Source organism: Microtus oregoni, unplaced genomic scaffold (assembly GCF_018167655.1).
Source record: "Microtus oregoni isolate MIOR12 unplaced genomic scaffold, Mior012 000005F_ref0000423, whole genome shotgun sequence".
Lineage (NCBI taxonomy): Eukaryota > Metazoa > Chordata > Mammalia > Rodentia > Cricetidae > Microtus > Microtus oregoni.
Genome location: NW_024543064.1, coordinates 45,931,668 through 45,956,061, shown reverse-complemented (window position 1 = coordinate 45,956,061; position 24,394 = coordinate 45,931,668). Strand labels below are relative to the sequence as shown.

The 24,394-nt window shown below is 43.4% G+C and overlaps 1 protein-coding gene and 1 non-coding gene across 27 annotated transcripts in view; both read left to right on the top strand.

The window, feature by feature from the left end:
* Sgip1 (SH3GL interacting endocytic adaptor 1) overlaps positions 1–24,394 on the top strand; it is a 196,527-nt gene that overhangs the window by 123,164 nt on the left and 48,969 nt on the right. For 15 of the 26 annotated variants that reach the window (XM_041651236.1, XM_041651251.1, XM_041651250.1 and 12 more), the window contains 8 exons: positions 4,008–4,019; positions 8,455–8,466; positions 11,732–11,756; positions 12,689–12,740; positions 14,592–14,677; positions 15,307–15,399; positions 18,857–18,931; positions 21,056–21,553. In XM_041651236.1, the coding sequence (XP_041507170.1) occupies positions 4,008–4,019; positions 8,455–8,466; positions 11,732–11,756; positions 12,689–12,740; positions 14,592–14,677; positions 15,307–15,399; positions 18,857–18,931; positions 21,056–21,553 (853 nt within the window). The remainder of the gene's footprint in view (positions 1–4,007; positions 4,020–8,454; positions 8,467–11,731; positions 11,757–12,688; positions 12,741–14,591; positions 14,678–15,306; positions 15,400–18,856; positions 18,932–21,055; positions 21,554–24,394) is intronic. The other 11 variants (XM_041651258.1, XM_041651257.1, XM_041651254.1 and 8 more) reach the window with 4 other exon arrangements.
* Positions 1,585–1,691, top strand: LOC121448994. The gene has a single exon (XR_005974454.1). It is a non-coding gene; the product is annotated as a U6 spliceosomal RNA (small nuclear RNA).

The following is a 24,394-nucleotide window of genomic DNA, read 5'->3' as shown; positions in this document are numbered from 1 at the left end:
ACCTGCTTTTGTATTTTCTAACATGGAGAACCAAAACAGGCTGCCCAAGAGCAATACCAAGTGGGAACATGTGTTACACCAGCGGGCTGTGTTTTCTGGCGTTGTTTGCTGCGTTAGTCTTTGTCTCTTGTTAGCCAAGGGCAACGGTTACTAAACACTCAGACCTGAGAGTCCATACATGACAGCTAGATGTCCATCACACTGGGACAGAGTGAAGCCTCTTACCAACAGCCTTGTGACCCTCAGAGCCAGATCCCACCCCCCACCACACACACACACTGGCTCCCAGCCCCCATTGTTACCATTCATCACACTTCTTCCTGTCTCCCTGTGACCTCTTCCCCAGATGGCTGTACTGTGTGCTTCTTTACCAGCTTTGGGTGTCAGCTCAAGTCACCTTGACCATGTTATTGAAATCATAAAGCACCCTAACTTCTTATTCCCAAGTGCCCTTATTTGCTCTGCCTTTTAAAAATGTGTTCCTCTTCTGAATATGAGTACCCTGTTTATTTGTTGTATTCATTAACTGCTTATTTTTTGTATTTATTATTTTGTCCCTCTTCTTTCCAAACCCTCAAGTCAGCTCATTGCAACGCTCCTGTTTCGTTGTTCACCAGTGTGCCTGGTCTAATGTCAGGTCTTTACCGAGTGCTCATTAGATGTCTATTAATGGCCAACTAAACCAAAACCTTTTCTATTTGCTACTTAAAGATACCCAACTGGTCACAAATAATAAGAAACGATTGATTTAAGCCAGACAGTAGTGGTGCAGTGCACACCTTTAATCCTAGCGCTTGGGGGGAAGGGAGAAGCAGGTGGATCTTTGTGAGTTTGAGACTAACCTGGTTCCAAAGTGAGTCCTAGGACAGCCAGGACTGTTACACGCACACACACACACACACACACACACACACACACACACACACACAAAACCTCTCTCTCAAAAAAAAAGGAAAAGAAAAAGAAAGAAATGGTTAGTTTAAAGTATAATCCCATTATTTAAAAGATTCATAATTCAGCCACCTTATTTTTAAAGCTAAGCACTTTGCAAAATCTTAAAAGGCCTGTGAGTTTAGATTTGACTCTGGAATATTCCATCCTGCTTGTGGTTTTTGATGCCCCACTGATCTTAAAATTGAGCTACCTGTTAGAAAAGCTTGCAAGTCAGGAATTGGATTTTCTTGGTCTATGGTACAAGAAAATTTCTGTTCCTTTGGGTTTTCTCCAATCTAAAAATTCACCTACTTTACCTCTATTTACGTGTGAGCCTATAACATACATCTCTCTCTGAGTATTCTTGCTTGCTATTTTTCATAGTTAAAACTTAGTGTCTGTGAGTTCGAGGCCAGCCTGGTCTACAGAGCTAGTTCCAAGACAGCTAAGGCTGCTAGTCAGAGAAATGATCTTAGGGGGAAAAACACACACACACACACACAAAAAAAAAAAAACCCTCATATAAATTTGATGTTATTTTATTTTAAACCAAGAGGTGTCTTAATTTCTTTTTTTTAACCCTGAACAGAATTTTCATAATTTATTTTTTTAACATACTTAAGAAACTCTTACATTAAGAGATGTTAAGTGGTGCTCGCTTCGGCAGCACATATACTAAACTTGGAACGATACAGAGAAGATTAGCATGACCCCTGCGCAAGGATGACACGCAAATTCGTGAAGCATTCCATATTTAAAAAAAAAGAGAGAGAGAGATGTTAAATGGCGCTAATGAGCGCTGACACCGCAAACCAACATGTTGACCGAAGGGGATTTAATCCATCTTATGTCCTGGGATGAGGAGGCATAGGAAGAACAGAGAAACCCATGTCATTTTGTTTCCATGTTTCCTCTCCTCATTTTCATTAAGCAAAACGCATTTGTTTCTAGAAACGACTGATAAATATGTCTTACAAAAAGAATGTAATCCCCTGCTGAAAGATTACTAGTAGAAGTTCACACTGTGACACTTGTCGCCCTGCTAGGGGAGGCAGAATGATTTACATTATCCTTGCCTTTAGGTATTTGGCTACACTGTTCTCCATCTCGATGCTAATCAGGGCGTGAACAATGGTTTCGTCTAGTTAGGGGACTTGGGTCCACCTTGGACCAAGTTTTTTGAAGTTAGATAGTCTGGGCTAGCCAGTATCAGGAAAAGCAATTACCTGTGCCATGTTCCAGGTTCAAGGCCCAGAGTGACTAGCCGAAAGGCATAGAGCAAAGATGGGCTAATTTGAGTCCATGGAAGGCGTGTGCCTCTTCCACAGCCGTGAGCCCTCTGTGGCTTCCTACTTTAACCCCACAGGTGTGTCTGTCTGTAGATGGAGAAGCCACACCCATCCTCTTCATCTGCCTGTATTTCTCACCACCTGTCTGTATCTGAAAATGGCACCAATGATAGACTCCCCTGGCCCCTAGCCCTTGGCTATTAGGAAGCATTTGTGTTTGCTGTAAGAGAAAGTCCCCCAGGATATGTGGTCCTATAATTAATCCTTCATTAATGTGTGTAAATCCAGACACCTCCAGAGTCTGGAGTCCCTAATAGGTGTTAGCATCCATGGTCACTAATGGCAGAGAAATGAACATTCAAGGAGGAGCTACGTGAAATACTGGAAAAACTGGTAAAGGCGCCATCTCAAATAAGGCCACTTATCTTGGCTATTCACGATTCTGCCTTGCTTAGAGAATAATTCTTATTTTCATATCTCAGAAGATACTGTGCCTCAAACATCTGCATAATGTTTGAAAGGATGCAAAAATGGATTTCATAAGCATGAGGGCAAACTAGACACAGCAGTGTGTTCGGGGCTAGAGGCTGTGAACATGTAGCCACTACTGGGAGTCCATTGAGGAGAGATAGCGGATGATACAGAACAACACAGGAACTGTGATGCTTACTGCCTGGATCTTCTTGTGTTGCCCGAGGCTAACAAATTCCAAGCAAATAGAAAGTGGTTGATTGTTGTTATTTTGAAGAAAGGAATGTGCTGTCATCAAACAAGATAAAGTGTGTGTGTGTGTGTGTGTGTGTGTGTGTGTGTGTGTGTAAGAGAGAGAGAGACTGGGAACCTTGGAAAAGGCTACATGGAAAAAAAGTTCTTCTAGCCTTGAAGAAGGGTTTGACTGGCTGAGAGGGAGAAGCCATTGAGGCTGCTGAGCAGAGAGAGAAAGCAGGAAAGCCTTGAGTGTGTGCCACACTCAAAAGGTATCAAGAAGGGTGTGCTGATAATATCAGACCTCCCAGGCAAACAACGGAGAAGAGGTGGGGGCCTGAACTCCTCTGTAGACCAGTCGGGGAGGCATTGTTCCAGAGTGGAGCTCACGTTCTGTTCTCTAAACAGTCACGGGTGGGGGGTGGGGGCGGCAGGGGCATGGAAGGACTTTTTTTCTTGGGAGGTGATTCTGGGGAGAGAATAAAGGAGAGCTGAAGAGACACAGCTGCAAGTTTGGAAGTAAAATCACAAGTTAGAAGAACACATCAAAAGTTCAGGGAGTACTGCTGTTTGCGAGAGATGATGGGTCTTTGCTAAGAGTTGCTGGGGAAATGAGCAGAAGAAAATGAAAGATAGGAGCAGAGACGAGCTGGCTGGAACCAGGAGGAACTGGGAAGAGACACCATCAGCTTCCATAGTGAGATTAGTTTCTGGAAGAGTCTCCAGTTGTTGCGTAATGACCATGCATAGCTGTAATGAATTAATGCCATTTTCCAGTTACTTCTAACATCCTGTTCTTAAGATATGAATCTGTTTGATCATTGTGAGTCACTGAAAAGATAGCTTAAAATGTGTTTGGATGGAACCGTGGAGCCATGACTCTGCCCCTCAGAATCCTGAACTGAAGACAGTAATGCAGGTGTGACCTTGTCAGACACAAACAGAAAGCGTTTGCGGAAACATTGCCTTGGTGGGCTGCTTTGATTGAGGTCCTTCGGAGTCTCCAATGCCTCTTCTTGAAAATACCTGTCACCTCTCTCATTTTCTCTCTGTTTTTCTTCCCCATGCCTTCGCTTTTAGAGGAAAAGTCCGGTAAGAGAAAACATATCCTGATGCTTTGGGCAAATTATTATGGATTTCATTCCCTCCATCTCAGTATCTAACGCCTGTTTAACATCAAAACCAAGTTTCCAATGCTAAGACCAAACTTTGTGAGCCAGGACAAGGTCACATGATGCCACTGGGGACAAGGAAGTCGGTTGTTAAGAGATTTCTTACCCATTATTACGGACTACAAGGGGGTTTTGTAGAGAGTTACAGGCATACAGCTCAGTACTTTCCAGCCAAGGTTTCATTGCTTACGGCTTCCACTTTGACTGGCCACGCTACCTCTGCATACCATGGACATTTAATTTTGTTTTCCTGGACGGCCTGAGAAGGAGAGGGGTGTTCAGCAGTGGATTTCAGATTAGTCTGTTTTTAGTCATTTTTATTGTTTCAGTAATTCAAAATACCCCCTCCTGGGGTTGCTGGGGATTGGAAAGAGGGATCTTTTTATAAAGTAGATACCACAGGCAGCATAATGGCTCAGTGGGTTGCAAGGGCTTGCTGCCAAGCCCAATGACCTGAGTTTGAATCCTGGGAACCACATGAAGGAAGGAAAAAACTGACTCCCACAAGTTAATCCTCTGACTTCCACACACACCATGGCATGTATGCACCTGCATGCAGACACACAAAATGAACATAATCAAGTCTACCTCACCTTCTGAGTGCTGCTTGCTAGTGCTGTGGACAAATTTTATCGAAAGCACAATCTGATACGATGTAATTACACCTTTATCTTCGAACAACATAGATGTCAAAACAAAAACTTCTTTTTAAAAAAGAAAAGAAAAAGCAGGAAGAGAAGTTTGTTCCCTTGTTTTGGTTGCCTGAAATATTGGGAACATGTTCCTAGCGTGCCTGGCCAAGACTGACGACGGTAATGCTAGTACAAAATACAAACACATTTTTTTCACATCAGCCCACAGTTAGAAGTTGGTTTATTCCACCGAGCTCAACTAGGGGGCTGCTGGAAGCATGTGCTTACCTTGTGCACCGGCTCTGTCTCTACTTCACGAGGAAACTGCCTCGAAATTCCTATGTTAGGAAGGAGGAATGGGGGACACAAAAGAATAAAAATGAGTCCAAATAATAAAATTTGCCAAAATGTGGCCAAGGTTTTGTTTCCAAAATTACAATCAGTCGAGAACAATCATAAGTGTGCGTTCTGTTGCTGTTCAACTGAGCCTCTGTGAACGTACGCGAGGCCACAGTCATGAGGTGGGCTGTGCACATCACAGCGCCAGAGCTCTCGGGAGTCTTTCCTTCCATACAGTCTCCTGGACCCTAGATTATCCTCTGAGCTAAGCAAAGTTGGCCGATTCTCATTAAAATCTGCCGGTGGCCTTTCAAAACTCTCCAGTGCTCATTGGTTCTCCTAGGAGGAGATGTTTCTGGCCTTACCGCAAGGTTACTTGGGTTTTCTCTTTCGCTGTGTTTCTGAGATATCGTGTAACTCAGATTCCTAAGCCAGCTCCGCTATGAATAAAACCGTGCTTACTAGCAGGGTCTTTGTTTCATCTCCCAAGTGGGATTGCAGAAGATTGTCTAACTGGATTCAACAGCTAACTGGCAGAGCTGACCTGTGGTTCACAAGAACCAACTGAAATATTGATACCTAACAAGGGTGAGGAAAACAGAGGCCTGCCGAGCACTTTATCCTGACTCTAACTCATTTAAAAGCCTGTCAGTCTGCTGGCCATGATTGTAGTAACAACTTACTGTTGATACAATCTAATTCCTAGAAAAGCATGTAACACGTGAGGACTGGAGACACGGCTCACTTGGTTAAATGCTTGCTTACCAACATAAGGACCTCCGTTAGATCCCCAGAACTCACATTAAAAAAAATTATTTTTTTAATCCACGCATGGTTGAATTCCCATGTAGTCACAGTGCTGACCTCAAAAAAAAAATCAAAATAAAGATTATCTCAAAGAGAAAATAAAATTGATCTTCAGAGCCTTCTCTAGGACACATCAGATGACCAAGGGGTTTAAATAATTAATGTTAATTAAGGAGAATTCACTCTGTGTGATACAGAGGCCTGCAATCAGGGACACATTAGCTACCTGCGGGCTCCAGGCAACTGAAGGGATGTTTTGTTTTGGCTTTTTTTGTTGTTGTTGTTGTGCAGTTATAATTTTGGCCCATATTTAAGAACGAGACCAATTAATTCACCTTTTTTTTAATCGAGTTACCCATTCCTCTCTAAAGAGGGGGCAACCATGAGGCCACCTCCTCACACTATAGGTCCAGTGGCCAGTGCAGCAGAGCGTGGTGAAGTTCAAGTGACCTCCTCCTACCCCAAGAGCATCTAAACAGGTGTCTCTGCTTCTAGAAAAGACCAGTTCCAGATCCTAAATTCATTTTCATCTTCGATGAAAATTCTGTAACTCATAAAACACAAACAGAATGCTAAGTGGTGTTTGAAATGGGAGGGGAAATGACAGAGAATGGAGTAAAGATAATTTTTCTCTTGCAATGCACGGATTGCACCGAGAGCCTCAGACAAGAAATCAACAGGTGAAGGCCTCACCCCCCACCCCAGCTGATGAAGGCTTTGCTAACCTTTCTGTCCTGCGCACATCTTTAAGGGTGGTGATAGGCATAAATCCGCTCCACTTGACTTCTAGAATTCTCTTGCTTCTAAAGATTTCAGGAGCTCTTCTTCACAGACTCGAAGTCGGCTGCATGTGTACGTGGCACAGCTTCGCGTCTTTTGGGTTCTTGTTAATCAGCCTGCGACTGTGTGAATTTGGATGGCTAGTCCTTGATGAAAAAAAATGGCAAATGAAGTTTCTCAAATGTTACCACAGGAGCTTGCCCTTTGCTAGAAAAATATAAGCATGAGCTAATTACTAAAATATGGATTTTTTAAACTCATAGAAAATTAAAATATGACTTAATTTGAGTGGTTTAATACATTTGGTAATATTTTGAAGGTGTTTTAATTTTAAGTAGAGCAAGTCTTAAGTTCAAGGGACTACCTCTGTCTGGCTGCAGTCTGCATTTTATTTTGTGTGATATATCATAATCTCATATTGGGCAAGAATGCCACTTATACTGCCTTATTTATAATATTTTGAATTTTTGTCATGTAACCTCCCTATTTCCCTATTTAAATAATTTTCATCTGGTCACTAAACAATATTGTGGCCCAAATAGTCATATATAAAAGTGATATTTTTTTCTTAAAACAGTATGATAATGTCAGCTCAAAGATACATACTGTTGTTCTATTACTAAAGTTGCATCCACACAAAGACAGGTTTATAAAAAAGGTGGAGTGAGCATGTAGTGGTACCCGCAATTAATAAAGTCTAAACGGGGTCTAGAGGCATCCTTTACAAGCCTAGTCCTGGAATTGGCCACGTCTAGACGATAGCCCCTGCCTCAGCCACGACTCCCTTCAGGGGTCTTCCCCCAGGGTCATTCTTGAAACCACAGAACCAGAGATCTAAAACCTGTTCCCGGTTCTGCTGACTCACTAACTGGGTCTCAGATCTCACTTTGAACTAAATGTTCCCGGTGGCCTCGCAGACAGAAAGGCCACAAGCTTTTGTTCCCACGATCAGTTTATCTTTGCCTGAACCCCTGCCTGTCCCCGTGTTTGAGCTCCTAGAGTTTACTTAGAAAGTCTTCTACTTTCTAAGGAGTCTTAAAAGCAACATTTTGCATAGCTACATCTGTGTCCTTTCTGGTACAGCTGAAAGATCCCAGAGGAGACTGTTGGGGCACACTGATGGCAGCTGTCGCCCAGGCTGGGGAAGTAAAGAAAGAAGTCGTGTCTGCATGGTGTATCCCCAGTTATCATCTGGTCCACAAGTGTTTATGGTTGCCAGACAGTTTTCACAGTTTCTATGTGTGTTTATCAGGGGTTATCCACAAGAAGGTTGCCCAAATCACCAAAGTCAGGTTTAAAAAAACTACCCCCTGAAATATACATTCTGAGAACAATGAAGAGAAAAATCCAAAGGGTGGGTTCTACTAATAGTAATACATGGCATCACTGGTGCTGGTGCATGCTCTTGTCTAAGGAAACAGACGTGTCCAGACTATCTACATACTATCTACATAGCCTACAAGTCCCCTCCCCAAATATTCTGGGAGAAAACTGCTTTTGACAAGACGTTATAACAAATCACCAATAAGGCTTCTGTGCATTGCTGCCTCGTTCTTACGGGCAAATACATAAAGCTCCGCCCCATTAGCAAAGCCGTGTATATGTCTCTCTCTGGGGTTTTCCCAAGTCTTCCGGGGCTTTAGGAGCCCTACTCAGGTGCCTACCGCCTTGCTCTGACCTGGTGATTTGGGGTGTATGTTGGTAGCTGTTTGGAAGCCTTCTGTTACCCACGCCTGTTGACTGATCCATCGTTCTCTGACTAGGTGTCTGTTCTCTCTTCCTTTTTGCTGACCACAGAGGCGCAGCCCGGTAAGAACTCTCAATATTTTAAACCTTAAACACGTGTAGAGAAAGGGAGGTAGCAAGACTGGTTTCTTATTACCGTGATGATCAATCACCCAGTGTCCAAGCAGCAGACGAATTGCGTTCACTGGTGGGAAGCTTCTGGCTGTCTAAACGGGAAGACATAGCTTAGAATTATCAGAGCATTTCTCTGTCACTGAATTAATGTTGCATAGTGTATATCTGCCGTGTGACAAAGGGGGTTGTGTGTGTGTCCAAGGACCAAAGTGTGGCTAACACAAAGTTAACAGCAAAGTGATGATGGTGTTGATGATGGTGACGACGATGATGAAGAAGAGGAGGTAGAGAAGTGTCTTCAGAAATAATAATAATTAACAACAATAATAATGTGGGGTTAGAGAGATGGCTCAGTGGTTAGGAGCACATAAAGAACTTTAGTTAGGTTCCCAAAACACACACTAGGCAGCTCATAGCTTCCTTTAACTCCAGCCCCAGGGAATCTGCCCTTTCCTTGACTCTGCAGGTACCTGCATTCACATACACAAACCCACACAGACACACAAACGTAATTTTAAAATAAAGTAATAAATTTAAGATAATAAAATAATATAAATGTAAATATTAATAAAACCGAAGAGAGGTATTTTTAAACGACATCACTTTTAAGCCCAAATTCAAAATACACCCTTGTTCCATAACTTACATTGGTCAGTACACACTGATTCATACTCAAAATTCACTCTGAGAAAGGGAGGTGCACTCCCAGGCTGTTCCATCATTCTAAATCCTGTCGCTTTAGACAGCTTTGACAAGCTATTCGTCCTGCTAGTCCACATTTTCCAAAGGGAATTAGTTTCCTCAGGTCGGAGAATCTGAAGAATTTAAAGTGTTACAGCAGTCTCTTGCTGTTTGGATAATGGCATCTACCTAATCAGTCCCTTCGAGAGGGTATGGCTGCCATGCTGGTGTGCGCATTTAATCCAGACACTAGGGAGAGTCTAAGGCAGGAGAGAAAGAGGAGGGAGAGAGAGCAAAGCTCTTTGAAATGTTTCTAAGCTTGTGCCAATCAAGAGTCATTACCACCCCACCCAAGTGACAAGCTGCTGGTCTTCTATTTAAACTGTGAGATGGCCTCTCCAGAGACAGCTAACCAGAGTATGATGATTCTGACCCAACTGTCAGGTGATTTCTCAGATTGTGACAACTCATGAGGAACGAATTCATTAATCAAAATGACAAGTAATTCACTACTCTATATATGTGCATGCATATATATATATACATATGTATATATATATATATATATATATATATATATTCAGCAATAACTAATAGAATGAAAAGAAGGTCACTTGAGGCTTCAGTCAATGGGCTTCCTTCCTGGATGTGGCCTCTGTGGTGACAGCACCTCACCCCACTTGTCATGCTATAGCCTCAGGTCCTCAGGGGCGGCTGTGCTACACACTCAGCTGACAGGGAGAGCCTCTTTCCTGTTTGGCTGGCTTGTTGCTGTGGGCCTTTTGAATCTATTCCTTAGTGATTGCTTTATTCTTTCCCATTTCCAAGCAAAGCAAGCTTTCCTGTCTGGCTGGCACTTACCTCACCCATTCCTGAGGTGTATGTGATGCTGTTGCAGGAGCTTCCTTGCTGCCTTCCAGTCAGTGATAACTGTGTGCGGAAGGAAGGGACGCACGTGGTACTTGGCGGACACCGAAGAGGTGTTATCGCTTCCTCGGATATTACGATTTTAGTAAAGTGAGCAGTGTAGATAGATCTAGAGGGCTTCGGTTTAGGCTCTGGTATCTTCTGTCTGCTTTATTGCAGTTCTCACAGTTCAAAGTGGGGCCCTGATCCCTCAATCAGCTCATGAATCTTGGAATCCAGTAGTTGCTTGAGTCCCTGTGTCTCTTCCTGCGTGCCCTAAAATAGTTCTCATGACTGAGGGCCCACAGTCCAGGGAAACATTTCATCTCTGCTTTAACAAGCCGTTCTCTGTCATCTGTCTATATATCTCCTATACCCAAACTCCCACAATGAGCAAAGCAGACTGAAGTCAGCGTATTTATTTTATTACTAATAATGTGATCATTCTCTATCCGGCACATAGGGTAAGAACAAACAAATTGCCTTTTCCAGGCAAAACAAGCTAGAAGATGTAATCTGTGCAACTGAGCCACCCACCAAGAAACATCTGACGGGGCTGCTCTGGCTCAAACTGTTCCTCTCATAAATGGATTCAAACTGGGGCTGAAAAATTCCGACTTGCCAGTTCTAGGAAAGATGAAGTACAACCCATCAGTCTTCTGCGGGTTGCTCGACAAAGCCCTGCACTGGTAGCGTTACTATGGCGAGAACACAGAACAGCAGCTATCCTGCCCCACAGTGAGAAAGGGTGGTACTGAGCGCCTCTTGGACCCCTTCCTTGTACCACTGCCCCCCCACACACACACTTTCAACTAAGGCAAGACGCCCTGCCTCATGATACCACCCTCCTGGCTTCTTGCTTTTCTAGAAGAATCCATGCTCAGAGCCTTCCCCAGCTTCTGACTTCCAGTTACGACTTTGAATTGAGTTGCTTTTCCTATTATCTGAGTAAGTTTGTACCGAGAAAGATGCCAGCCCTAGTAGTGACCTGCATGGATCATTCCTGCCAGGGCTGTTTGGGTTCTTCCAGAGACTTTGCAGAGATGACTCCTGATTGGCAACCTGGTGTCAGCAGGGGGCAGAAACCAAAGGGGAAGAGGGGAAGGGAGGCTGGAGCCTCTGGAATCCCTGTGTAAACGTTCCTGTAGGTAGGACAGGAGGAGACATCAACACTCCCCACGTACACCCTTTAAGTCCTATCTGTTCTGCTGTTTCTGCCAAGCATTTCAGGATCCCATCTGACTAGGGGCAGATCGTACTCATACATTCGAAAATTTTCAAATACCAAACATTTGAAAATTTGAATTTTCAGAAAGGTTTGGAGTCTTACATGCTAGAGTTCAAGAGGTTGTAACAGACCAATCTGTGTCCTTACTAAAGCCACCCAGGTAAGGAGCTTGCTCATTCCGGTGACTCTCCTTCTTCTCTGTCACCTTAGAGGAGCATGAGAAGCTAATGTGTGTGTGTCAACCTACAGGCTCCAACTTCAATGTGATTCTGAGTCAAATTTCCTTTTCCCAAACTGGGGTATCATTGAGTTCAGTTTAATTGAAATGACAGAAATAATACATATTGTGCATAACATATCTGTGGTCTTAAGCCTTATAGTGTTTATTTCTAATTCTAGGGTGCAATTAAAAGGAACTTATCCAGTAAGTATATCTTAGCTCCCAGCAATAGAGTATGGTTTGGCAGAAGGAAGAGTTCCTTGGATCTTGGAGCATAGTAGCATTCAAATTGCACAGTCTGGGAATTTATTCATAAGGCTTTCGAAACAAAACATTTACAGCAAAGATTTCTTATTATGATGGAGGGTATCGGTTCTGAATAATTAATGCTTAAATTCTCCAAACAAGTCTATTTTTAGAAAAAACACCAGGGTTTTCTTCCTGTGTTTGTCAGCTCTTGCTGTATCTTTAAGCTTAGAAGTGAATGTAATCAAATGCGTTTGATTAGACACACTGTAGCTAGCGGTGGGGAGAGAGGAGGCATGTCCAGGAGGAACTAAAGGCAGACAGAAATTACCCATTCTTACATTATTGGATATATAATGTTCAGTCCACCGAAGTAATATGACATAAGCGATCATATATAAGGCCTGATACCCCTCCTGCCACATAAAATGTACTCTAGGAAAATCTAAATTCCTTAAGTTGCACCATTTTTCTTGCCATTTCAAAAAAAAAAAAAGGCATGCTGACAGCTGGGTCGGCGTACTATGGACGTATGGCTTGGATTATTATCCCCCATGGTAACTGAGAACAAGAACGCATTCAGGCAATGGGCATTTGAAGAACGGTAGGCTGTTCCTCTGAGCTCTACAGTATACAAATCTTCCATTGTTGGCTTGTTTATGGTTTTTCTTTGGGTAATGAAGTTTTACAAATGCCAGAGAAATCCTGCCACAGATGACAGCTATATGCCTGTCACACTGCCAGGGGAGAGGGTTTGTTTTGAAGTTTTCACGTTAAGTTGCTTATTGATGAGGCTTAAATCTCTAAGTGTTTCCACACATAGCTCATATGTCACCCCAGAAGGGACTGGTAAAGATATGCCTACAAAGGTCTTTTGTCCTGTGTGTCAGGTGAAGAAGTCGCAAGGCCCAGGCGTTCCACCCCAACTCCAGAACTTACAAGGTGAGCATGGAAGATACCGGTTGCGTTTTACTCATCATGAACTCTTAACTGTTCCACAAATATCCTCCAGGCCTCAGTGGATGAAGGGCCTAACATGTGTGTGAGTTCATATATCTACAGCATGGGCCCAAACTGCTGTCACTTCTCACACATGCAGCTCAAAGGGGAACATTGGGTAAATTCCTGCATTTGTCTATGGCAGAATGTGCGCTCTACTTACTCACGGATCTAGAGTTATGTATAAAGAGGCTTTCTGATTTCTGGAATGTTCAGCTAAGATACATCTTATTGCCCTAAAAAAGAGAAGTCGGATAGATGGATATACTTTCATGATACATTCCAACTTCCCAACCAAGGGACCACTTCTATTTTGTTCTTACTCGCCCCCTCTGTCACAAATTGTTGTGTTTCACAGTGGCTTCTTTGAGTGTAGTATTGCACAAATAGTTACTGCTTCCCAAAGTGATAGTTACATCTCTTTAAAATTTGAATTATTTGTCTTCTCATCCTCCACTTGCTCCTCCCCTTTCCTATCCAGCCCTCACCTGCATGACATGCACACAGAAAGCATCAGGCTCCCAGGTGGGAGTCAGGTCTGGAAGGAATGGAGACAAAAAACAATAATAAAATAATAATCATCCATCTAGATACGTGGTCAGGAGGAGAGATGAGCTACCTCAATACCCTTTAAGATATACCGGGTTGGGACATCACTAGCTTATTAAGTAGAAAGGAGCAAGATAAAATTAGCAACTGAGTGGCCCAGTTGTTTTTTATTCCAATACAACTTCCTGGGCACCAGTTAAATAGCTCTGTGCTTGACTTTCGATAAACTGCATTAATTACAACAAGAAATATGGTGATGTCTTGTTTGGGTTTCTTTTTTTTTTTTTTTTTTTTTTTGGTTTTTCGAGACAGAGTTTCTCTGTGGTTTTGGAGCCTGTCCTGGAACTAGCTCTTGTAGACCAGGCTGTCTTGTTTGGGTTTCTATTCCTATGATAAAATACCATGACCAAACACAACTCAAGGAGGAAAAGGTTTTTAAGTCTCAGGTCCCAGTCTACCATCTTAGGAAGTCAAGGCAGGAACCTGCAGGCAGGAACTTAAGCAGAAGCCATGGGAAGTGCTGCTTACTGGCTTACTCCTTGTGACTCACTCAGCCTGCTGGACACAAGACCACCAGTCCAGGGATGGAACCACCCCCAATGGGCTGGGCCCTCACATCAATCATCAAGAAAATGCTCCCAACACACTTGCCTTCGGGCCAATCTTATACAGACATTTTCTCAATTAAGATTCTTTCTTCCCAGATGACCCCAGCTTCTGTCAAGTTGACATAGAAACTAGCCAGGACAGGTAATGACAAGTATAGATTTTTTTTAGGCCAGACATGTTGGCACACACCTGTAGTCCCAGTACACAGGGGGCAAAGGCATAAGGATCATGAATTTTAAGATAGCCCGGGCTTTATAAGAAGCTGTCTCAAAACCATAAAAAGTAAATATGTATAGTTTTTTTGAGTTTGTGTGACAGAAAGGTACCTTGTAATAAACTGTCATCTCTAATATGTCACTTCTGAGAGTAGAGACTTACCATTGTGTTTCTGTTGGAACTGCACCTAGGCCTCTGGTAGACATCAAGGTCTTATCTCCCGCCATGAGCCTTTTCAACATGGCATCTCCATGTGATCCCTTCTACGCCCAACAGAAGCCTTGCACACACGTGTGCATGCCTAAGTACACAAGTGCATATGCTCATTTAACCGAGGAAAGTATTTGAAATTTTGTGTATGGTTTCGAGCGTTCATCTTTGATCCTTCTCTCTCTCTATCTGCCTAAATGCATGTTTTAGCAAGAAGCCTCCAGATGACACGCTGTCCCTCGCTCCTCTCTTTGGTCCACCGTTAGAATCAGCTTTTGATGAGCAGAAGACAGAAGGTAGGAAACTCTATGTCTATAGCATGGCTTTGGAGTTACTTCTGTCAAGTGAATGGATGTAACTGTGTCTTGGGAACCTGAAGACAAAACACCCATACACATTAAATAAAATGATTACTTTTTAAAAATTTTTTCTGGTTCTCTTAAAATGTTCAGGAAGCATCTTTAGAATAATCATTCCTCTCTGTGATGGAGTGAAAGGTTAAGAGATTGCACAACCTTTAAGAATAGGAACCGCAGCACAGAATCCAGATGTTTTCAGAACTGAAGCATATGTGTAGAAGTCTTTAAATATACTGGCGAGCAACAAAACATGTTCACAAAGTAATTCCTAAAATGTCTGAATGGTACAGAAATAGTGACAGTATGCATAGTGGCATCCAGAGTGCCCTTAGGTAACCAACTAGGAAGAAAGTGTGGGCTCGCCTTTAATTTAGATCCAGGTACCTACACAGACACCCTTTTGCTCCCCCACACACCATGCTTCTGGTTCTGTTCTCAGCACACTCCCAAATTAAACTTCCAGGGTGACACAAGGCATGGCGGTCATGTAGGGAAGTTCAACTTTAATCAAAGTTCTAAATTCCTGTTTGAACTTACCCTGAAATTTTCTGTTTTTATGTTTCCAGTTCTTTTAGATCAACCTGAGATATGGGGTTCAGGTCAACCAGTTAACCCAAGCATGGAGTCTCCGAAGCTAGCAAGACCGTTTCCCACTGGAAGTAAGTGATGTGTCTGACTCATTTTACTCTCTGTCTGCATAGTAAAATTTTAGGTAACAGTTAGAATGCCTAGATAGATAATGTTTGAATTTAAAAAGAGACATTCTTATCCCACAGGCTAGATCAGGTTACCTAAGCTGGGGTGAAATAAAATAAAATCGTGTTGTGAGCTTTGAGGCAGCCCCTCTTCTGACATCTTACATGATCTTTTGTTCATCCATCCCTCACATATGACTATGTATAAGTCAGCAGAAGCTGAGCTGAAAGCACTGGGCAGCCACGCAACACAAGTACTGAGCAAGTCCGGCTGGGTCTCTACTAGTCCCAATGAACGCCTGAGATTACACGGGACGGAAATGACCCATAGACAGTAAAGACGACCTGGAAAGCAAGACAGGCTCTCTAGCAGAGAGATGGACACTGCAAGGAAACCAAGATAAATGTGTACAATGATGCTGGTTTCAGCCAAGGCGACTGGAGAGGGTCCTAAAAGGCCTCGGAAATCCTTCGCCTCTGGTGCATTGAACTAGCTGGGCTGATTAGGTTAGTCAAGCCAGTCACCCATGGATTTATGAAGTCTCCATCCATAGATGCCTATAGCCAGATGTGCATAGAAGGTACGCCTTAAAATACTCATGGAAGGAATGGATTTGAAGAGAAGATATTTGGGGAGTGAACGAGCATGGAGGGTCTTTTATTAAACACTGAGACTCACCAGCAAATACTCTCTCCATCCCAGCATCCCTGGGGCTTTGCTGTTGGTGTCTAAAACTGACCATAGTAATTAGCCCAACGGATTCAGAACTAAAGGCTCAAAGGCTATGTGTCGGGAATGTTGTCATGATAAGAGCATGTGATCCAGCCTTTGTAAAAATATTTTCCTCAAACACAGGGAGTTCAAGCAAGAGTCAGTAGCTTTTCTTCAAGTTCTGAACTTGGAATAGTGTTACAGAAACAGTTTGAACCACAGAAGGTCTGAGTGCTTCTCCATGTGACTGAAATATAAAGTCAATTTTTTAAAAAGCCTCTTTTTTGGACACCTTTCTATACAGATCTAAGCTATACAAATTATTCCTAGAAAATTCTTCTTATTAAATGGCAAGAAAATAAATGAAAGTCATATTTGTGGAGATAGAGTTGGAACTTTAGGGCAAACTGTAGATGCTATGTGTCCACTTATCATAGCTGAGGCTGCTGTTTAACCCCTGGACATCCTATAGTTATGCTTGCTTTCTGGTTGTAGTGGAAATTCACCTCTTTTGTTAGTCCTTATGGTATTATTTTATGATATCTAGTGGTTATTATCTCAACTTTTTTTTACAGAGGTGAGGTGATGAGTTACAATCGAAACCTCTGATTGGTTCTGAACTTGTAAGGAAAAGGATCTACTTGGGGAATAGTTTTCAACAGCTCGTAGCTAAGATTAAGGACCACTTATGAGGCTGGAGAGATGACTCAGTAGTTTAGAGCACTGGCTGCTCTTGTAGAGGACCTGAGATTGGTTTCCAGCACCCACATGGTAGCTCACCACCGTCTATAATTCCAACTCCATAGGATTAGAAGACACCCTCCTGCCAATGTCATGGGCATTCACATGTTGACCATACATGAAGGCAAACACTTATACACATAAAATATAAAATAAAATGATTTTAAAGAATTATTTATCCATGAGTTTTAAGATAGGAAGTCATATGATTATATGTGTGAGTGTGTGTGTACATGCATGTATGCATGTGCCTGTGCCTCTGTGTGTGTGTGTGTGTGTGTGTGTGTGTGTGTGTGTGTGTGTGTTAGGAGTGGAGAGGTGAGGAATGTCAGGAAGACACTCTTCCTGGGTTGTCAGGGGCTCTCTAGCCTTGGGCCCACCTGGCTCATTCTGATCTTAGGCTATGAAATATGGGCTCACACTCAGGCTCACAGTGAGGGAGGACTTATGGCAGCTGTGTGAACTCTTGAATCTACGAGACATGGCAGGTGAGAAAATACCATACATTTAAAGAAAAAATAGAATTTATTTATTGGAATAATAATTCCAAATTTCATCAATAAAATGAGAAACCCTATCCATACGAACAAATTTTTTGGTAGGGGACAAAATACTTTTTAGCTTAGGATTTTATTTCCTAAGAATGTTTGTTGGGAATGTTTATTCTTTAACCCATCACTTCACTTCTGACGTCCTAAGACATTCTGTCTTAGGGTTTCTGTTGCTGTGAAGAGACACCTTGACCACAGCAACTCTTGAAAACATAAACATTTAATTAATGTGGTGGCTTATAGTGACAGAGGTTTAGTCCATTACATTGTGGAAGCTGGAAGTATGGTGGCATGCAGGCAGACATGGTGCTAGAAAAAAACTCTACATCTTGATCCAAAGGCAACAGGAAGTTGACTGAGATCCTGGGCCACTGGGCATATCTTGAAATAGGAGACAGTGACACACTTCCTCCAACAAGGCTCCACTTACTCTAACAAAGCCACACCTACCAGTAATGCTATTCCCCATGAAATTGGTGGGGTGGCCAATTACACCCAATACATGCTATGAGTTTAAAAGCATTGTATTGCAAAATCTGTCCAGATACAATATAAGCAACATCATCCAGACTAGTTTTAAAACCCCTTCCTGTATCCCTCTCAGGACCATTGCTGTTTCCATGGTTACACCCTGGACTGGAGCTATGTTAGCAGGATTCATGATCAACCACTGTTACTCCAGAATACAGCCAATGTTTATTCAACAGGGTACCCCTTGCTCCTAGTAAATGAATTGAATTTAGCTGCGGCTTGATGATTGTTGGATAAATAAAATGTTGATTTTATTGCTATCTGACCTTTTGCAAAACTCCAACGGTCATAAGATGGAGGACTCTGAATGCATCTGTCTCTTGGAGTCCTAGTTAGAGTTGTCATTGCTGTGATGAAACACTATGACCACAGACAATTTGGGGACCAAAGGGTTTATTTCGCTTACATATCACAATCCATTGAGAGAAGCCAAGGCAAGAACTCAAACAGGGAAGGAACCTAGAGGCAGGAGCTGTTGCAGACACCATGAAGGAGTACTGCTTGCTGGCTTGCTTTGCGTGCCTTGCTCAGCCTGCTTTCTTATAGCACCAAGGACTGCCAGCTCAGGGTGGCCCCACCCACAATGGACTGGGCCCTCATACATCAAATTGCTAATTTTGAAAAGGCCCTACAGGCTTGCTTGTAACCCTATCTTACAGAAGCATTTTCTCAAATGAGGTTCCCTCCTGTTCAGTGACTCTAGCTTGTATCAAGATGACATAAAATTAGCCAGCACACTTGGCACTGCAATTTTAAACATGTAGACCACGGCTAGCCCATAACCGAGACTAGGTGTGTGAAGAAAAGCCCAAATCATGCTTCTTTTGGTTTTGTCATAGAATTCAGGAAGAATGCGATCACTGACACAATGCTTCTCTCTTTGCAGCGCCCCCACCTCTGCCTCCAAAATCTGTACCAGCCACCCCACCTCGAACAGGCTCCCCCTTAACAGTGGCAACAGGTAAACTAGATTTTTGCAGTTCTGAGATGATGTGGCAAACAGACCCATGGCCTTGGACGACAGCATGCCCCTGAGGCATTGGGAAGCGTAGGCTGTGCTCAGGTGCCCAGGGCTCGTGTTGGGTTTCAATGTCACGGTCACTTACTGTGCTGACTTGCCATAAGGTACACCCCCAGGTTTCACAGAGACATATAGTTTTTTTAAAAAATGTAATTTTATATGATGGGGGCTGCATTGATTATAAAGTAGAATAAAGTAGCCACAAAAATGAAAAGCCGTCTATTTAACTCAATCCCTCACTTTGTGGGCTCTCATTTGAATGACTTGAAACTGAGTAGTCTCGAAGTGCAATTCGTATCTTCCAAGAGCCAGTAGCCTGTCTGGTAGAACTAAGATTGATTGCTTAGGGTATATAAGCTTAAGTAGGTTCCAGAATGAGCAGTAAACTGTTGGGGGGATTGTTTTCCCCAGCGGTCATTCAAATACTTAATCATTTCACTGCAAAGGCTGTGATAATAATTATAAAATATGGCAAGAAATTGCTCTAAACTATTTTAGACATATCATTTCTGAGACAGAGCTTTTCCTTCCTATTACAATCAATACTATGCATTCATGCAATTTATAATCTGCCAGGTCTTCATGGACAAGTAATTCAAAGTGGTCATAGTGATTTTTTTTAAACCTGAGTCCTAGAATGTGGCTTTTGGAACCCTGTAGCAGCTTTAGGCCTGGCTGTTCCTGCAGCCTGGTGAGGCTGACAGAGACAGAATGGGGTATTTACCAGAAAAACAGAAAGTTGGGCCCAGTGGTTTATGAAATCTATACTGACTCAAGCCCAAATAGAGGGTCGTTGAAAGCATCATCAGTAAGGTATTTGCAGGTTCATTTGTTTGGAGACCCTGTGCCTCATGAATTATATTAGGTGCAAGGAAATCTATAAGCAATAAAATCATAAATTGTTGCCAGCCGTGCAAAAGGCTACCCCATTTATCGGTGGCTTTGCTACCTTGGAAATTATCTCCTTTCCAATCAGAACTATGGAAATACCAAGCCATTTTTTATAGCCCAGGAGTCACTTACAAGTAAGGTGAGGTGTGGGCGTGCTCTCCAGATATTTAGGTAGCAGTTTCTAATTTGAATAACCTGATTGTTGCTTTAAAACAAAAAAAGGACCATTTTCCAAATTGCAATTATCAAATATTTTATACTTCACTAAAGGATTCAGTTTTTTAATTTTCTCTCTTATTATTGATGTGTAGAAAAGAATCCACTGCTTATGTAAGCAAAACAAAATTCTCTGTATCATGCTTCAGAAAGAAATACATTGTAGTCACTACTAGTGCATTAACAAACAATCTCTGCTTTGTGAGAAAGGGAAACTCTAAAGATGCTTTCATGATTTTCCTCCTGTTACACAGGTATCCATGCAACATGCCCGATCAGAAGCAAATGCCTTGCTGTGTCCCCTGTGTGTGTTGTGTATGGAGTGTGCTGTGTTTGTACACATTTATGTGGGCTTATCTTCTTAATAATCTTTCTGTGTTTCTGGTGTATTTAAAGTAAATCTATAGCTAAATGTGATGTCCTTTTTTTTTTTTTTTTCAATTACCAGAGACTATCACTAGATTTTACCAAACTTTCTGTTTGGCATCCTAGACTGGAGAGGCTCTGTAAAGATTGGGCTAGCTTTCAGGGCTCAAATCTTGGGCTCTGTTAAGTGTATTCAGCAGCCCAGGTTTTCAGGACCGCCCTCCCCTGGAGCAGTTGCACTTCCAGAGCCTGAAGTGACCCTGATACTCCCGTTTCAAGATGATCAGTGCTGCTCCACTTGAGAGCAGAACTGTGCTCAGATTTTTAAACAAGAGTGAGGTGCTCTACCGCAGTCTCCTTCCATAGGAGTAACGTGAGCATAGAAATATGAGTCACTTATTGAAGTGAGTCCCTACCCTCTCCCTCCAGTGTTTAGCTCTGTAAAGGTCTTTCCGCATCATGAAGAATGCCCACTGGGGCATCTTACATGGTACAATATGCCTGCTAAGCTTTGCCACCACCCTCCTTCTAGCCCGATACAAGTAACAGTAAGAGTTAATAAAAATTTAAAATCAACTACTTTAACCACAGGAAATGACCAGGCAGCCACAGAGGCCAAAATTGAGAAACTACCATCCATCAGTGACCTGGACAGCATTTTTGGCCCGGTGCTGTCCCCCAAGTCCGTTGCCGTTAACACTGAAGAGAAGTGGGTCCATTTCTCTGATGCTTCCCCGGAACATGTTACTCCAGAGTTGACTCCAAGGGAAAAGGTGGTGACCCCACCAGCCGCATCAGACATCCCAGCTGACTCCCCAGCTCCAGGCCCACCTGGCCCCCCAGGCTCCGCAGGTCCCCCAGGGCCTCCTGGTCCTCGCAATGTACCATCTCCGCTCAATTTAGAAGAAGTCCAGAAGAAAGTCGCGGAGCAGACCTTCATTAAAGATGATTACTTAGAAACGCTCTCCTCTCCTAAAGAGTGTGGGTTGGGACAGAGAGCAACTCCACCTCCCCCACCACCACCCACCTACAGGACTGTGGTTTCGTCCCCCGGACCTGGCTCGGGCAGTGGTACGGGGACCACCAGTGGTATGTCTCACTGTTTGAGTGTGCTTGGTGTGCTGGGGAATGGCCGTGGCTGCTGCGCTGTGAGCAACACCCTCCTCCTGCCTGGCAAGTGGCTGTAGGGCTTCCGCCATTCCTCCTCTGGTCTGGTGTCCTGTGGCCCTGTGGCATGTTCTAGTCCATTGAATGCTCCAGTCATAGTCCAAGTGTGTGGATGTGTCTTGTCCTGCACTCCCAGCCCTAGGAGTGCCCTGACTTGTACCCTAGAGTTAGGAGGTACAGGGGTGGGGCTCTTTGTTCCTTATAAAGAAGGCTGTGACGTTGTTGTCTAGAATTCGGGAAAGTTGTAGAAGGATAGATGTCATAGCAAGTAGATTGCAGGTTAAATGTCTGAATTCTTTCCTTTTCTTCCCTACCCCCTCCGAGATATCTCACCAGGGCCCTATGGTTTATACATCAAAGTGTGGGGGAGGATATCCTGAGGTTTGAAAGGGAGCTACTTGAGAACAACCATTGGATGAGTGATCACTGGTACCTGGGTCACCTGATCAGGTCTCTGATCTCGTGTCAGACACTCGTCAGGCCACCATGCCACCTCTAGGTACGGTGATAGGCAGTGGGACTTAGGATGCAAACGCTCCTGTTGAATTTTTTTCATCTTTATTTGAAGCTGAATTTTGTGTTTTCTAATTATACAAAAGTAGGAACATTTGCCACTCATGCCAAGGAACTACTAAGGTTTTTCCAAAACCCTTTACTCCACCTTTGCTCAGTCACCTGGTCAGAGGCTCAGTGTCCTTTTCCTCTGCATGCGGGTTCAGTCTCAATATCTTCCAGGAGGTCGTGAGTGCCACGTTGATATTTGCTTGGAAAGAGGCCACCAAGTTTGAGGGACTTAGATCTAGAAAGTCACCGAGAAGAAAGGCATTTGCCTCCGCCCTAACCCTGTCGCTGCTGCCTCTTTACAGAGTGACTTCCAAAGCTTGCACTATGTAGGCAAATGCATCTGTGCTATAAAGGGAATGATCCTGATGACATCAGCACGGGCTGGGTTAACTGTGTGCTTAGCCCAGTGGCCCTACAAAGGAAAACAATCAATACTTAAGTTTGGGGAGCAGAGCAGTAAACAGAACCAGCCAGCGTCTTGCCATAAGAACCTTGAGAGCTTTTATTTTCCAATAATAGAACAACTAAATACATTACTTCAACCTTGCGACAGCCACCTGTCTTCAGTACTAAAATGTCCCCACTTTACAGAGGAAAAGAACTGTTTAGACAGTTAGCGGTTGCAGACTTGGCATTTAAACACTCAGATTGCATCCTGCCCTGAGCTGTACCTCTGATCACTACGTCCTTCAGGTACTTCTGAAAAGTTTGGTCACAAAAGAGACTGAACTCACCTCACTACTGACATCCCCTTGTATACCACACAGTGCTGGGCACTCTCCAGAGTGTTCTTAAAAGACCCAACTCTGCTTCTCTCTCCCATCCTAGAAGGCTAAAGCGGCTGCTCCCATACAATGTAACCTTGTAAGGGCTTGTCTGGGATAGAAGCTGTGTGCTTACCTAGAAAGAAAGTAAGCAACCTCCGACATCAACCCTGAGGATGCTAGCTGTCAGCTTCAATGAGGGGTGTGCCTCCATCCTTCCCTGATGTGCTCCTGATGTGCTCTCATTCCCGGGCTAGGTTCTTAGGGTTCTGAAAGGGAAGTCCAAGAAGTCGTCACCAGCAGCCCATGGTGGGCCATCATGCACTTCTCGAAGCAGACATCCACAGCCAGAGAAAATAGGGCGCCTTTGATCTTCACCTGTGTTCTCCCCGACCTGTCACCTGCCATATTTAAGTTAGCTGGCCACTGATCTGGTGAGGGACGGCCAGCTCCTCTTTCTGTTCGGGAATCTTTGAGAGTCTGGTTACTATTTCAGTGTGCAGGTTTCGTGTCCTTATTTGAACTTGATTGTCAAATGTTACCAACAGACACTGTTAATTCTTATGAAGTAACCTATAGAAAACTGCATTCAGCTGCATTGAGGGGTTAGATTTGTAAGTAGGAGACTGAACTTGACTAATGAAGCCCATGAATAAATAAAGTTTTATACTATCATCCCCTGAATTAAGTCCCGGTTAATGTGTGACTTCATCTTGTATTGGTGCCATATAGACAAACTGCCCCAAATGAAAATTTGGGATCTCAACCATACGGATGTTTGAATGCTGCTCTTCATGAGTCTTGGCCTGGTAGGACCAGCTTTTCCTAGACATCTCAGAGCATGTGTGAACATTCCCACTGTACACACAGCATGGGTGGCTGCCGCTGCGACCAGTGGCCCCACCCACAGCATGACTCAGAAGAGCTGCTTGCTGCTGAAACAGTTGGAACCTAAGAATTAGTGACTCTGGCTTCTATAAAGCAAAAAGTTCCCAAGCCTCAGCTAGAGCATGACTTCACTGGAAGGCAGGCATTAGTTCTTGGTTTCTGTAGACTATGTGCCCGGGCACAGGAGAAACGTGTTGCTAGCCTGCGCCAAGTGTAGATTCCAGGGAAGGAAGAGAGTTAGGTTCAGAGTGACATGTTCCAGCTCAGGGAACTGACACATGACACAGTGCTCAACTATATTAAACAACACACACACACACACACACACACACACACACACTCACACACACACACACACACTGACTTTGAACAACCTGGGCTTGTCTCTTGGTTCGAGCTACTGTAGCTATGATGAAACACCATAGCTGAAAGCAATTTAGTGAGGACAGGGTTTATTTGGCTTACATATCCTGAGGGAAAGAACTCAAGCCGGCAGGAACCTGATGCAGAGGCCATGGAGGAGAGCTACTCGCTGGCTTACTCCTCA